We start from the raw sequence: 14,787 nt of genomic DNA, 5'->3' as shown, positions 1-14,787 counted from the left end.
AAGAGAGGCGTATTATTATCTGTGGTCATGAGATTGCCTTTAAGAAACTTGCATTTTAAACATTTAAAATGCGTTTTACAAGAACAGGTCTAGTCCTGCCGCCAAGAGACTTTTCAAAGTTTTTACAAATAACTGTGAACTTGAACCGCACTGTGTCAAATAAGTAATTGTAGTAATAATCTAGTCCAGAGTCAGCAATCAGCCTCAAGCCAAGCAGATGAGCAGCAATGATATTTTTCATTTTAAAGCAAGAGGCAATAGAGCTGTAAATTGGCAGCAGTTCAATATTAATAAATGGATTAAAACACTAATAAATGGATTATATACAATTTAAGAACTTTGCTTAAAAAGGACAAATATTAAGGAGATGTTTTGGAAATTTTTAGCTTTAGAAGCTGAGAGAATTTTAAAAAGTAAAGAAAATTAAATATTGACAACCATATTTTATAGTAAACAGCATGGGTTTTACAAAGAGGAGATATAAAGCAGGCTTTTAATACTTCCAGTTCATTACTCTGTTCTGCTCAGATGAGGCATATAAAGAATTTGTTTTTTTGCCAATTGGCTGAATCACCTCAGTAGTTATAGACAGTACAAGAATTCAATATCAGTGCAGAAATGTACAGTACAAGCTGTTTCAGGGAGAACAAAACTGTTCTGAATTTTTGGCGTGCTGTATTGATATAATTTGTAATTCAGTTTTCTCAGAAGAGAAAGTTATGAAAGACCAAGCTTTCTGCAGATACAGCACAAGCATGATGAATGAGATTGAACGTTTATTAGAATACTTTGCGTCGTGCTCAGAGGAATAGACTCAGTGAGAATTTCTGGTCCTTAAAAAGTTACATCTTGCATGAAGTGCAAAGATCAGTATTAAAAAAGGCTATTTTCTTTTCCTTATTGATTCATTCTGTTTCCTAATAGGAGCATCAGATGCCTGAGAAACATCATACATTGGAACTTAATCAGTGCTTTTATTCTGCGCAACGCCACCTGGTTTGTAGTGCAACTCACCATGAATCCAGAAGTGCATGAGAGCAATGTGGTGAGTATGGGTTGTTGTGACTGAGAAACTCGATGCAATGTATTATAAGTAAGCACTGTATATTAATAAGCTCTTTATCCAATCTTAGTGTCACAGGAGAAGAAACTGTCTTATAATTCCTCACTCCACCTTTTTGCTCAATTAAATCAAATTTAGCATCTGATGATAGCTGTTTTTCCCTTATCAGCCCTTATCAGAGTGACCAAGTCACAGGCATATTCACGTATCTTAGAAATAATGCCCTTTCAAGTTAGCTGATATTCATACTCATCCTTCACTGGTGCTTTTAACTCCTTCCTTAGCTAGCTAGATGTATCTTACAAAGGACACCGTCTACTGTACGTTTCCTGTGCTGTTTTAACAGCAGGTCCTAGGAGCAGTAGTTGACAAGGGTGCTCTAATATTTAAGCAGAAGAGGAAACTGCATTTGAGTTCTGAGTTTAAAATCGATTCCACCCTCAGCCTAATTTTCAGCATTTACTGTTTTAGTCTCCAAAAGCCAACTGTGTACTTTTGTGCAGAAGACTGAGCTCAGCATGGTACATCTGCTTTCACCGTATGGTTTTATAGTTCTGTTTGTCTTTTCATTCATTGTTTTTAAAACATTTAGGCACATATCTTGTTCAGCCAGATTATTTATATGTGTTTGTGAATGTCTGTGGCTCTGCTGTAGCCCCTATCAGTTGTATTAAGGCTCTCCATTCTGGAAAAGAACCAAAATTACTGTAAAGGAAGTTGTGAGTCCCTTCCAAAGCCCTTTAGATGAAATAGATTTGGAGAGTATTTTAAAAGCAGAAACATTAGTTAATGAACCTACAGTCATCTGTCTCTAGAGTTTAAAACGCAGACAGAATAGAGAGATAGATGAAATATGTGTTGTTAAGTGGTCTAACACCAAGCTGTCACACTTTTTTCTGGAAATTATGGAAAAGTTTAAAATTCTTGAAAATGGTCAAGACCTCTCTTGGTCTCCTAAATATAATTTGTTAAAAAAACGTCCTTTTCATTCTTGGAAATAAGCAATGGGAATTGCTCCATCTGTTGGAAATTATTCACGTTTATGTTTAGGAAGACAAGCGACTGCATTATCTACATGACTTGCACACAAATGTTAATTTGCAGCAGACCTCTGCAGCATGCATTTAAATATATTTAAATATCAGTTACTATTTTCAAAAGCATAGGGTGTAATTTGGTTTAAGAAACACCTGCAAATCCAGATAATCTAATGCAATATAATATGCCATAAACACTACCAATTTTTACAGTTCAATAATTAAAATCCATTAATGATTCCCATAGCTACAGTACACTGCAATTCTCATGAATTCAGTAATAAATTGACAAATACAGATGTAACGTGTGAACAAATATTAATGGACTGTTTTTATTTTGTTTAAATAATGAGTTATTAAGTGTATTACAAACTCCACTGCTGTAGACTACCTTTGATGTCTAACAACAAGCTCATGACAAACAAAACCCATCACTGAAACATGTATTTTAACTGTATTGTTCTGAAGTTGAGGAACTCTATAATGATAAAAGAAAACATAAATGTAGTAATAAAACAAACATTATGTTTGTTTTATATGGTAGCCTTCATATAAACAACAAATGTAAGGCTTATTATGGTAAAACACTCATACCGTAAGATTTACACCTCCTTAGGTGATCACATAGTTCTTATTGTGGCTAAATGAACAGTCCTTGAGGGATTCAGACTTTTGGGATTAATCACAGAACGCAGCGTTTTGCAGCTAAAATAGCTTTTGAACATGTCTCTTGTACATCACTTGCGAGCTGCTGACCCACCTCACCAGCTCGGGCAACCCTTCATGTCCTGCTCTTTCGATTAATTAAAACAGCGGAGGCCATTAACATGTTAATGAACTGTCACCCTGTCAGAACAACAGCGTTCAGGGTACGTATCCCGGAGCAGGGCAAACGTGAGCAGGATTCACAGAGCCAGCATAGTTAGTTGCAGACCTTCTCTGACCAGAGAAGGCTTTTAGTAAATTATGGCACATGGCAAAAAGCAGCATAATACTGTATCTTGAAGACAAGGGGTATTTCGGTGCATGGGTTAAGAACTCTGCTGCACACAGGGGGAAAAGATTTCATTAGACTCATTGCAAAGCGACGGACATCGTCACAGACAGTTCTGACCAGAAGTGGATGATCTGTTTTTCAAAACGCAATTGTACTTAAAAAAACACACACACAGCTCCCGGTACAGAACACAACAAAGAAAAAAGAAGAGAGAAATCTGCATGAGATGTCACAGGGTGGCATTAATGCATAAATTATTTTGTCTGCACATACATCTTGTAAAAGTGCCCAGTGTAGTAACTGCCTTTCTATGGATATGCTCATTTGAAACCACCTTGTTGCTATAGCAAAGAGATACATGCCTTTCTTCCAAATAGCACGGCTTTATAGATCTTCTTGTGTAATCTGAGGGTGTGTGCATGGTTATTTCTGTACCGTAACCGATGTCTTTTTACAGTTTGAGATTTTGAGCAAAGTGGTGTGAAAAGAAAGAGGCACCTTCTCACACGTTGCCTTTTCCTTGTATTTATTCCAGATTTGGTGTCGACTGGTCACAGCTGCGTACAATTATTTCCACGTGACAAACTTCTTCTGGATGTTCGGAGAGGGCTGTTATCTGCACACGGCTATTGTCCTCACCTATTCCACTGACAAACTGCGCAAATGGATGTTTATCTGTATTGGATGGTGTGAGTAAGACCACCTTTTTCTGAAGAAGTCACACACTCGATTTTCAGACAACCTTCTCTAATGTCCTTGCAATAATGTCTAATGGCTTACAGAAGGAGGCGGTGTTTCTGATATCAGCGCGGGTAAAATGGACGTTTCGCAAAATATATGAGGAAGAAGCATGCACTGCAAAATTGCTTCCAATATCTCTGCACAGACTGATAGCCAACGCGGAGCAATAGTGAATTAATTTGATTAAATAAAGTATATATTAGCTTGGGCAGCATGGTGGCATTCACATTGCTGATTCACAGCTCTGGGCCCTGGGTTCAGCTCCTGCAGTGCTAACTGTATGGAGATGTATGTTCTCCCACAATCCAAAGACATAGGTTAATTGGCCCAGTGTGAGCTTGTGCATGTTTTTGCCTGTGTCTGCCCTGTGATAAACTGGTATCCCATCCAGAGGGTATCCTGCCTGTTGCTCCAACTCCCTCGTGACCCTGTATTGAATAGAGTGCTTAGAAAATGGAGTGTTGGATATATTAGGTCACAAAGTTTTAGTTTGAGGATGTAGCTCATTCTCTTTGGGGTGTTTGTTAAACAATAAGGTCTTTGTAAAAAAAATGCAAATGAAGCTTTAGTAAATGCACTTGTCATTGGAAGGAACCTCTTTCGAGTTACAGCTGCCTTTCTGCACTCAGACAGATTTTTGCCAGAGATGTGAAGAACCGAGAAATCTTGATTGATGGAGTCAGGCTTTCAGACTGCAAACACTCCTTCTTTGACGGTTCGAAAAAGATTAATTCAAAGCCAGGCTCGCTTTGGCAAACGATAGAATTAATTAGGATCATCACCAATGTAATTACAATAGATGATGCTATTAAAAAAGGGAGGGGAATTGATTTGGTTTTTGTGCTTACAGGCATTCCTTTTCCAATCATTGTTGCCTGGGCCATTGGGAAGCTGTATTATGATAATGAAAAGTAAGGTTGATTTTCTGTTCCTTTCTGATACGTGTTTGTCTGCTGTTGATTGCTCCTGCTGGTGAATGCTCTAATATCCTTGTGGTCTTCGCCTTCTTTCAGGTGCTGGTTTGGAAAGAGAGCTGGAGTTTACACGGATTACATCTATCAGGGACCCATGATTCTAGTTCTGCTGGTCAGACTAAGCACCTTTCCTGTGTTTCTGTGTCCGTTAAAGAAGATCTTTTTTCTTATTGGCATCCATTCCATTTTACGGAAGCTTATTAGCACCACAGGGAAAAAAAAAATTATCTTGTATAAAGGAGATAATTTTCTTGTGCAAACGTAATATTATCTCCTTTATATGTGATATTTTTTTTCGTTTAAACACAATACTATCTTGTTTACATGAAAAAATTATTGCGTTTAAACCCAACAGTTAATTTGTGAACAATGTTGCCTACTGTTGTTAAAGTCAATGCTACTTTGCATGGGACAATATTACTGCATATACAGTACAATCCAATATACAGTATTAATATAGTAGACCAGATTGTACACAAATTAACTATTGGGTTTAAATGCAAATAATTTTCTCATATAAACAAGATACTTTTCTCGTATGTAAACGCAATACGATCTCGTATAAACGAGATAAGTTGTTTTTTTTCTCCATGGCGCTAATAAGCTCCCGTACCATTCAAAATGTTTCACCAAGCAAATTTTACTAGCAAAGAGTCCGGTCTTTCCATGTGAATATTTGCCACAGACTGAAGGCTAATGCATTGATGGTTTTTAATGCATTGTTCAATCACTGAGGAGTAATCCATTCCAATGGCAAAAGGACAGGCTTATCCTTAACTATTTGTTAAACCATCATTCTAGAGGAGGTAATGGAGAACATCACTTTTACAGTTACGTGTGAGGGATGTTACTGCTGAATTGACAATAAATTGTGGTTACAGAGATCTATGTAGACTCTATAGCTACTATGTAAAGTAATGCATTACCATTTAAAAACAATTATCCCTAACATTTTATTAATTTAAAAAGTAATCCCTTACACAAGTAACTAAAATGCATTATTTTATAAAAGTAACTTTCCCCAACATTGGCTCAGAGCATACAGTAACAATTGATAGCATTGATCACACACTGAAGTGAGATTTTAAAGGTAATGGGCATTTTATGTCTCTGTGGTCTGTACATCCCTTTTAAATCATTATGATGCTGCAAGATTCTAGTATTAATATTTGTTGCCTCTAATAAAATCAACATTAGATTTAAAAACATTCCACAAGACGCTGTTGAAAGGATAAGACTAATGTTTTCACCTATAAGCCTGAGTTGTGTTTATGACCTTTCAAATATCAACATTGTTGAGCTTATTTCCTTTAAAAAGCGTTTTTTGAGTATGTAAATGCATGCATGCAGGATAATTGTCTGCTTTGTTTCTTTTTTTTCTTCTGCAGATCAATTTTATTTTTCTCTTCAACATTGTGAGGATTCTCATGACAAAGCTCCGGGCCTCAACCACATCCGAAACCATCCAGTACAGGTAGGAGAGAACCTGAGTCCATACCGCAGACACGATCGCATCTGATACCATACAGCACAGGTGGAGAGCCTAGCTCAGAATACACAGCATGAACAGCAGCAATGGCAGCAAAAATAGCTGAAAATAATGAATAGGTACAAGAACAGCTGAAAGCATAGAGCCTTATAAAAATACCTAATCCACAGCAAACATTGATATGATGTCCCAACAAAAGAAGAAATGTAATGAAGAAAGCAACCAAGTGGCTCTGCTGTCTGGGTTAACATGGACTAATAGCACACATGTCTGGAGTTAATTTCTATATTTTCTAAATTTCTGACATGTTATGTAAGCATACATGAGTACAAATGTGCATACACAAGCATTTACGGTACATGTTTTAAATATCATAATGGGAAAACCATTCTGCTTTGTGCTGGTGTGCTTTGTGATGGACTCTTTTAACACATCCAGTACTGTAACAGATGCAAGGAGGCCTTCAGTATAACAGTATGTCAGAAAAGCTGCATTTTTAACTGGACCTCCGGCTTCAGAGTTTTGCAGCTTATTACACAGATCAATTCCCTGCTCTTTCTATTCTTCAACAGGAAAGCTGTGAAGGCAACTCTGGTCTTGCTGCCTCTTCTTGGGATCACATACATGTTGTTCTTTGTCAATCCTGGAGAGGATGAGATTTCACAGATTGTGTTTATATATTTCAACTCATTTTTGGAGTCATTTCAGGTATGTCACACAACACTTCCATGGTTGTTGTATTTTAGCGACAAACATTATCTAAAGCCTGCATTCATAAGGGTTGCAGGTTTAGATATCCAGAAACAGTATAGATTTCAGAGATTCATATCCCCCCAAAACTGCACCTGGTGAAAATTAAATGAATCAAACATATGTTTCCCTAATACGCTAAATATATTAAATTAAATTCCTAAAGATCTCTGACTTTCTCTTCTGTCATTGTTGGACTGAATAAAGAGTTATGAGGCCATGTTAAATTTAGGATGAAAACCATTTAATTTGAAAATGAATAAAATAGCTTGTTCATGCATGACTTCCAGATAGATCATATTACAACAGGGATACTTAAAGGCTGAGGTTTCATTTTGTGGTAGATTTCCCATTGAAAACATTCACTCTATTTATTAAATGACAAGCTATTAGAAACACACAATCAAGGACTACATTAGAGTGAGCAAGAACATACTGACAGATGGTCGTCTGTTTCATTATATTCCATTTGTGGGAAGTTTAGGAAAATCCATTTGTCATGGTTTTCCTTATCGGTCTTCTATGATGGGGAAAGAAACGCATTTGTGGTAAAAATGAAGTAAAACAACGAGGGATATTGATGGAGTGTTGCTATCAGAAACAGAATTGCACAGAATCCGCTGCCTTGTGCTCTGTTAATGAAGCATTCAGAAACCTGAGGCATAAAGTCAAAGATGGCAATGCTAGCATGGAGAGTAAACAAATAGGATAGCATGGAGATCAAAGTCCATATGTTTCCGACTGCCTTCTGTAATGTGTATTTCTAAACTTGATGCCTTTTTTTCCCTCTCCTCCCTCATTATCAGGGCTTCTTTGTCTCGGTGTTTTACTGCTTCTTGAACAGTGAGGTAAGCTGACCTTTATTGATCTAACACCGCTCAGCCCATAGTAAACAGGCCCTTTACACCCCTTCTGCAACTGTGTCATGTCTGCTCATCCTTTAATCTGTATTGCAAACATCCACCCATCCATTTCTTAACCACTTCTCCCAGAGTCATGGGGTGCCAGCACTATTCTGGCAGGCAGTGAGCCCAAGGTGGAGGACACCCTGGATGGGACACTAGTCCATCGCAGGCAGACACAAAGACACACAAACTCACACCAGGGCTATTTTTTTCCAGTAGCTAATAAACCCACCAGTATGTTTTTGGAGGAAACCGGAGCACCCAGAGGAAACATAAAATGCCAAAGTATTGATTTAGTATGGCTGACAGGTCCATATAAAGCAATGAACATTTGTACGTACTGTATTTATGCAGCGGGATATTTTATCGGCGCAATTTGAGTAAAGCACCTCAAACGTAAAACAACAGCTTTTCACCTGAGATCGGAACCTAACAACCTTCCGGTTGTGAGCCCAGAGCCCCAGCGCCTTTGCCACATCTTGACGGACAACCTCAGTGCAGAAGCAGCCACAAGGATAATTTCAATCAGAAATCAATTGGGTGACACTGAAGACTGGAAAGAAATGCCCTCATTCTCCAGGTCGTTACCAACAAAAACGGCTTATAAAACATTCATGCAAGTTTCCAAAGTATCGCCTTTTGAAAAACAAAACCATCAGGATTATTTTTAGACCTGGAAAGTGCTTAGGTAATGGTATTTGCAAAAGATTTCTTAGGTCACCTAAAATATAAATCAACTATTCCAGTGAGCCATGTGCTTCTGTATCATTCATATTGCATTTTTATAGTCATTTTTTTCAATAAAGGTATCATATCCTGCTTATGAATGTCTGTTTCACTAACATGACATGGATAACATTTCAGACACTGTTTTAAGTGCTTATCAATGAGAGTCCTGTACAACAGACTTTGCGTCAATACAGCAGTCCCAGAAGGCTGAAGTTTTCTTGTTTGGCCTCATTTTTTTAAGAAATAAGTACAAACAAAATGGATCACTGTTCTGTGATCCTGGCCTGTTTCTTGTTTTTCTTCCCTTAAGATTTCTTTTTAAATCAGGCTACCTGTCATTATTACTCTTCAGTGTCTTCTGGATGAGCCATGTGTTACAGAACATTATTCAGCAGAATTTGAGGGTAAAAGCTTCGTTCTCTGAAAATAAGCAGAACTGTAACAAGTTCTCCCCGAAGGCAGGTCATTTTGTAGATGTCTAAGCACATACAAAATTGTAACATAATGGTAACCAATTCAGGCTGTCTTGAAATGAAAGTAATTGGGTCTATTTCATATGTGTTCAGAATTTAAAGTTTAGAATCAGTTCCTTTCAGATTTTACTTGGGCTGCCCCATTAAAGAAGACAAAAAAATTTGGAAAAGCATTCATCCATCTCTAGTTATAATTCTCCACCCCTAAACAAAAAACCGTTAGGAAGGGACAATTCAGAGTTGCTAATTCCCAGCTCTGCTGTTTTAAAGAATCTTTAACTGTTAATTGTTCCACAAGCCAGGAACCATCGTTGCATCCATGATAAGGAAGATTCTTAGTGAATTCACTGATCAAAATTCAAATTTTAGGTCCCTTGTAACCAATTATACAGTCATTCATACAATAAATGTAGGAGTTAGTTCATACTTATTGATCTTTCTACAATAAAATGCACATTCAATATCACTAAGGAATACTTCAAACATCCCTACAATTTAAAAATGCATTCATAGAAAGTCTGTACAGGCCTCCATTTTTTTATTTCAGCATTTGTCATCATCTTTTATATTAATAACCTTGTCCGCTGCCTCAGTAAAGCAATGCTGAATCAGGGTTTTAGGAACGCTAAGTGACTTTGATCCCAGGTGTTGACCAAATGAAATCTAATGAAATAAATCAAACAGTTGTTCCTTCAATAACAGATTCATTAATTATTCAGTTGCCTCAGTCTTTGTACAAATTGTCAGGCAGAGAGAAACTGGGGGGGGAGGGGTTGAACACAGACATGATATTCAGTCTTAAATGAGAAAAAGACGTTTCTACCAGATTTGAAAGCTGGGCGTTTACATAATTACTGTTCAATTAATTTAATTGATGAACGCTTTCTATCTGAAACAACTTGCAGGTGCTCTGTAGCTACCTACTGTTAAATACCATTCCATCAATCTCTCCTCAGAAAGCTTATCTTCTATGGGATGTCAGTTCACCGCAGAGCTCAAAAAATCAATTAACACTATCACACTGCGTGCTCTCCACCGCACTGATATTGTTCTCTCAGTAGATATTGATTTATTGTTATTGCAATAATGTTGTTGGGGTGTTTCCTCAAATTTGTAAGAAGGAGCTATTGTAATGGGTCAATGACAATGCAATTTGCTTTGAGGCCATACAAAAGTACAGCATGTGCTTGTGGTTTTAAGGTTTCTGCCATTGAGGAGCTGCGAGCTTGCAAGAATTCACATTATTTGTAACAAGACCCCTCCCCCATTAAATATGATCCAAGGGTGTACTTGCTAATATCTAGTTCATGGTTCCCCTCCCCCATTACTAAACACTGTCAACCATGAAGGTTTTAGGCGTTCCAGAGCAGAGCTGTAGAAATGCAAAGATAAGCACTGGGGCTATCAGATTAAAGACTTTGCTCAGCTCTTGATGGAGTAAACCCCTGAAGTCAAGGCTCAGCTCTTACTAATAATCCTTGTATTTCACTAAGCCCCCCCCCCCCAAAAAAAACAACTATGAATTGCCCTTTTAGAAATGCTTTCATGTGAAGAAAATTCGTGTTCAAATATCTCAAGTAAGAAGTGGAAACAGAAGGCTTATAATTGAAAACATTTTTTAAAAAGTGTTGACGGCAAACTACACATTTTAACTGAGGGTTAATTTAATTAATAGTTTTGTAATCCCCCCCTCATTTTTACCTGTATTGATTACAGTATGTGACTGACAGGGTGGTTTTCAAAGCTCCTGAAAGCTGCCATTCTTCTGAACTGGCACTGGGATGATTAAACTTTCTCCCTGGCGGGCAGACCAGTGTTTCAAACAGTGCGGGCTGGAGTCCGAATATATTTATAATAACCCTTTGCCTTAATGTAGGGCTTTTCATTTCAATACACATCAGCCACCACCGAACATACTGTAATGGGTCCTAACAATGCCTTTTGCTTTGAGGACATACGAAAGTATGTGCTTGTGGTTTTAAGGTATCTGAAATGGTTGAGTTTTCAGGAAATAAGCAAAATCACATTATTTGTAAGAGCACCTGATGATGCATGGCAGTCATTTTGCACTAGCAGCCCCAACACACATTAGATCAGGTAGAGGTGTGATAAAGTATCGTGGCGATTGAGTTGGTAATGCATTTTAAACACTGGGAGCAGCACCATATTGTTTTGAACAAGCCTAGAGGCTAAAGAGCTAGGACCTGGGTTTAGTGTCTCTTCAATAAGGCAGCACCTGCTAAACTGGGCCAGTGGCTGGGAAATTCTTATCCAGATGGAGGAGCGCCCCCTACTGGTCCACTAACACCACTTGCACAGAGCTCTTGGCTCTCCCGTCCCAAGGGCGGCCGAGCCCCGCGATGTGACTGCGAGGCACTGACGCCGCCAGTCTGTGTTTCGCCCGTGTCCCCCCAGGTGCGCTCGGCCGTGAGGAAGCGCTGGCACCGCTGGCAGGACAAGCATTCCATCCGAGCCCGGGTGGCGCGGGCCATGTCCATTCCCACCTCGCCCACGCGGGTCAGCTTTCACAGCATCAAGCAGTCCACCGCAGTGTGAGGAGACACCGGACATCCGGACGCCGAACACCCCTGAGCCAGCCGGCCCCCCCGCCTGCCCCCCCCAGGATCCAGGGAGCAATCAATGGTGCAAACAGGGTAGAAGGTCCAGCATCACTGGCTGGAGATACAAAGGCAGGAAGGGAAACCAAGCATCCTTTCTGCTTCTGAGGAAAACGGGCCTCTCTCCATGCTGACCACAGAGGTGGGTTGGAACTAAAATCACCAAAGAAACCCTCACTGAGCAACTACGGGGAAAACAAGTCCAAAACAACCCAGTGTCTAGAGCTTTAAGAGAGGGTTCATTTTCCTTTGTTAACGGGGTTTTGTTTTTAATCATATTTTTTAGCCGGTAAAATCCCCCATTGTGTTATTTTTTTAGGCCGATTTTAAGGCCATTTGGGGGTAAAAAAAAAAATACATTGTTCGATTTGTCCTCAGATGGACTGTTGGGACCCTTGGTGTTTCTCAGCCGGGTGGAAAATTGTTCGATCGCAGTGGGGGGGGGGGGGAGGGTGTGAGTCTCTGGAAAGGTGTGAGGAACACTCCATGTGGACAGTGAGTGTCTTGAACAAGACTCATTCAATTCATTTTTATAAAGCGCCTTTCACAATAAGGTCGCCCCAAGGCGCTTAACAAAGCAAGTGACCGTACATGTTGAGCTTAGAGCACTACCAGTTTCCCTCCATTTGACAGATCACATCAGCAGTGGACAATCACATAATTTATTTTGGCCTGCTGCTTGTTTAGAGAGAAAAAAACGTTTCTGCGACGGACTTGTATACAAAGAGAAATCTTGAAAACTTGAAAGTGTTGTTAAAATAAACCAAAAGCACATGCAATTTCCCAGTAGATCCTCCCCACAACCTCTATGCCTTTTTCCAGCGGTTCAACAGGAGTACGGGGAGTAGAGAATTAGGCTCATGTTTTTCAGGGATGGCACAACCTCAGACATGTAGTTCCTAAGGGTGTGGTCAATACATCCCTTACCCACAACATGGAGCTGTTTGATTCACATGCCAGTTACCAATACGAGTCCTCTGGCAAAATAATTTTAAAATCAACTTTAAAAATAAAAGCAACCAGATGCATGACAGAACATGTCTCAAAATGAATTTGGAGAACATTATGTCTTCTGATACTTCTGGTGAGAGGCCAGTGCCTTTTTCCTTTGTTTTTTTGCCACATAACACATAACATATAAAGAATTTGTGCATTTGTCACGCTTGTTACTTGTGAATTTAATGTTTTATTAAGACATAAGTTCCAGGCTCTAGGAGAAAATCAGTCAAATTTTATTGCATGGTATTATACACTTTTTAAAAGGAATATTATTTCATCTGGATATTATCTGTAAGATATTTCGTTGTTTTTACCTTGTTAAATTTTCAGAGGAGATATGGACGTCTTAAGCTACATTATTTAGAAAGAGCCACGGCTCTTTGAAAGTCTCCTTTTAATTATACCCAGCAATTCTTCTACGTAGCCTTCACATGGTCCCGTACTTCTTGAAATCAATTAAATACAATATTAATGACATTCCATAAATCATTGAATAAATGTGCACTTTTTAATTGTGTAGTGCTGGAAATCTGTAAATAGGGAGGCATTGCGTCACAAGACACAATCATCCCAGCAGTTCCAAAAGAGTCCTGGAATTGAATGTGTAACAAAACCCAGCAGATTATAGGACTGTACTTTTAAGAGTGTCTCTCACTCACTCGCAGATGCCCTGGGATGTATTCACATTTCTAATTAGAAGTAACACAGGTGTGACCTGTTTCACGAATGCAGCCTGTATTCAAGAGAGCCAGTATGAAGGTAATTGTTCTAGCTTACTGTATAGATCACCACATACCACCCTACAAGAGTGGATTAGCCCAAACTACAAGGTTTCTCTCTTTATATATGTTCAAAGATACAAACTCTTCACATTTTTGCATCACTTTTTACTCTGTACGTACAGTACCTCTGCTCTTTGTTAGCAATGTGTTTATGTATGTTTGCATTCCTACTTTTAGTATTCCCCCATTAACCTGTTGCCTCACTGAACGGAATTCAGGACTTTACTTTGTGGTAGAATATGCACTGTGGCATTTCCCAACACAAGAAATGTTACCAGCAAGAGGAGACCATTAGATCCCTCTGGCTCAGTTAGAGCTCGAAAGAACCCAGCATGTTCCCTTTGCAAACATGGCTGGGGAGCTTGTTCCAGACACCCACAACACTTTGTGCAAAGGAAAAGTGTGTCCTGTTTTTTAAAATGCTTTTCCTGTAGTTGCTACTATGTCCTCTGGTTTATTCCTGATGTTTCTCTGAGATCAGTTTGTCAGTGCCTGGGAGGATTCTGAACATGTGAATCGGCTCTGCTTGTAGTTCATGTGTGCCTTTTAAAGAAGGCGAGACATAATGCGCTAAATATTTAAATTAGAAACCATTGTGGCTGCATCACAGGCCATTTCATGAATTTAAGTTAATAATAATAAGCAGATGAAGGAATGTCAATCCTGGTATGGGTTCACAAAGAGTGTAGATGCTATAACCTCAGGGCAAGAAGAGCAGTAAGATGTGAGTAAACGAGATGTTTGTCGAGAAGTGCTGTCAGTTACAGCTTAGCCCTTCAGTGACTATAACAACACTCGGGCTCAGAGGATTCTGTCAATTGTGTGAAATATGGCTTTAAATCAGGTTAGCAGTCCATACCAGAAAAAAAACAAGCTTCAAAGGGCTGGAAAATGTTATAAAAAATTATGCTGAACAGCAGACAGCAGTTTCAGCTCCCAGCTCTCTCCCCGTTCGGAGATAAAAAGATTCTTGTCTTGACGTTTCTATTCACATGCCCTTAGGAGCCAAGAACTGATAAGGCCCCGTATTGTCTGAGCTGGTTGTGGCTTCCTGAAATTGTAAAGAAGCCTCTCATTGCCTATTACAAGTTCAACAAAGCTAATAGCACAGAACGATTGCTGGTTTAACATGGCTTTGCATTGGTATGCCCTACTTACAGTGCCCTTTGCAATGGTCTGTGCCTATCATGTTTGCTGAATGCTTTCAAAAGCATTCAGGTCCCTGCACAG

General features: G+C 39.1%; 1 protein-coding gene across 1 annotated transcript in view; it reads left to right on the top strand.

The window, feature by feature from the left end:
* Positions 1-13,267, top strand: part of crhr1 (corticotropin releasing hormone receptor 1) — an 88,954-nt gene extending 75,687 nt beyond the window's left edge. Inside the window, exons 10-17 of the mRNA XM_088905957.1 lie at positions 925-1,045; positions 3,633-3,786; positions 4,689-4,749; positions 4,852-4,924; positions 6,201-6,286; positions 6,874-7,009; positions 7,858-7,899; positions 11,574-13,267. Of these exons, the coding sequence (XP_088762083.1) occupies positions 925-1,045; positions 3,633-3,786; positions 4,689-4,749; positions 4,852-4,924; positions 6,201-6,286; positions 6,874-7,009; positions 7,858-7,899; positions 11,574-11,714 (814 nt within the window). The 3' untranslated portion in view covers positions 11,715-13,267. The remainder of the gene's footprint in view (positions 1-924; positions 1,046-3,632; positions 3,787-4,688; positions 4,750-4,851; positions 4,925-6,200; positions 6,287-6,873; positions 7,010-7,857; positions 7,900-11,573) is intronic.
* The last annotated feature ends 1,520 nt before the right edge of the window (positions 13,268-14,787 follow it).

Source organism: Atractosteus spatula, chromosome 26, assembly GCF_055471065.1.
Source record: "Atractosteus spatula isolate fAtrSpa1 chromosome 26, fAtrSpa1.hap1, whole genome shotgun sequence".
Classification (NCBI taxonomy): domain Eukaryota; kingdom Metazoa; phylum Chordata; class Actinopteri; order Semionotiformes; family Lepisosteidae; genus Atractosteus; species Atractosteus spatula.
This window is presented reverse-complemented; position numbering and strand designations above follow the sequence as displayed.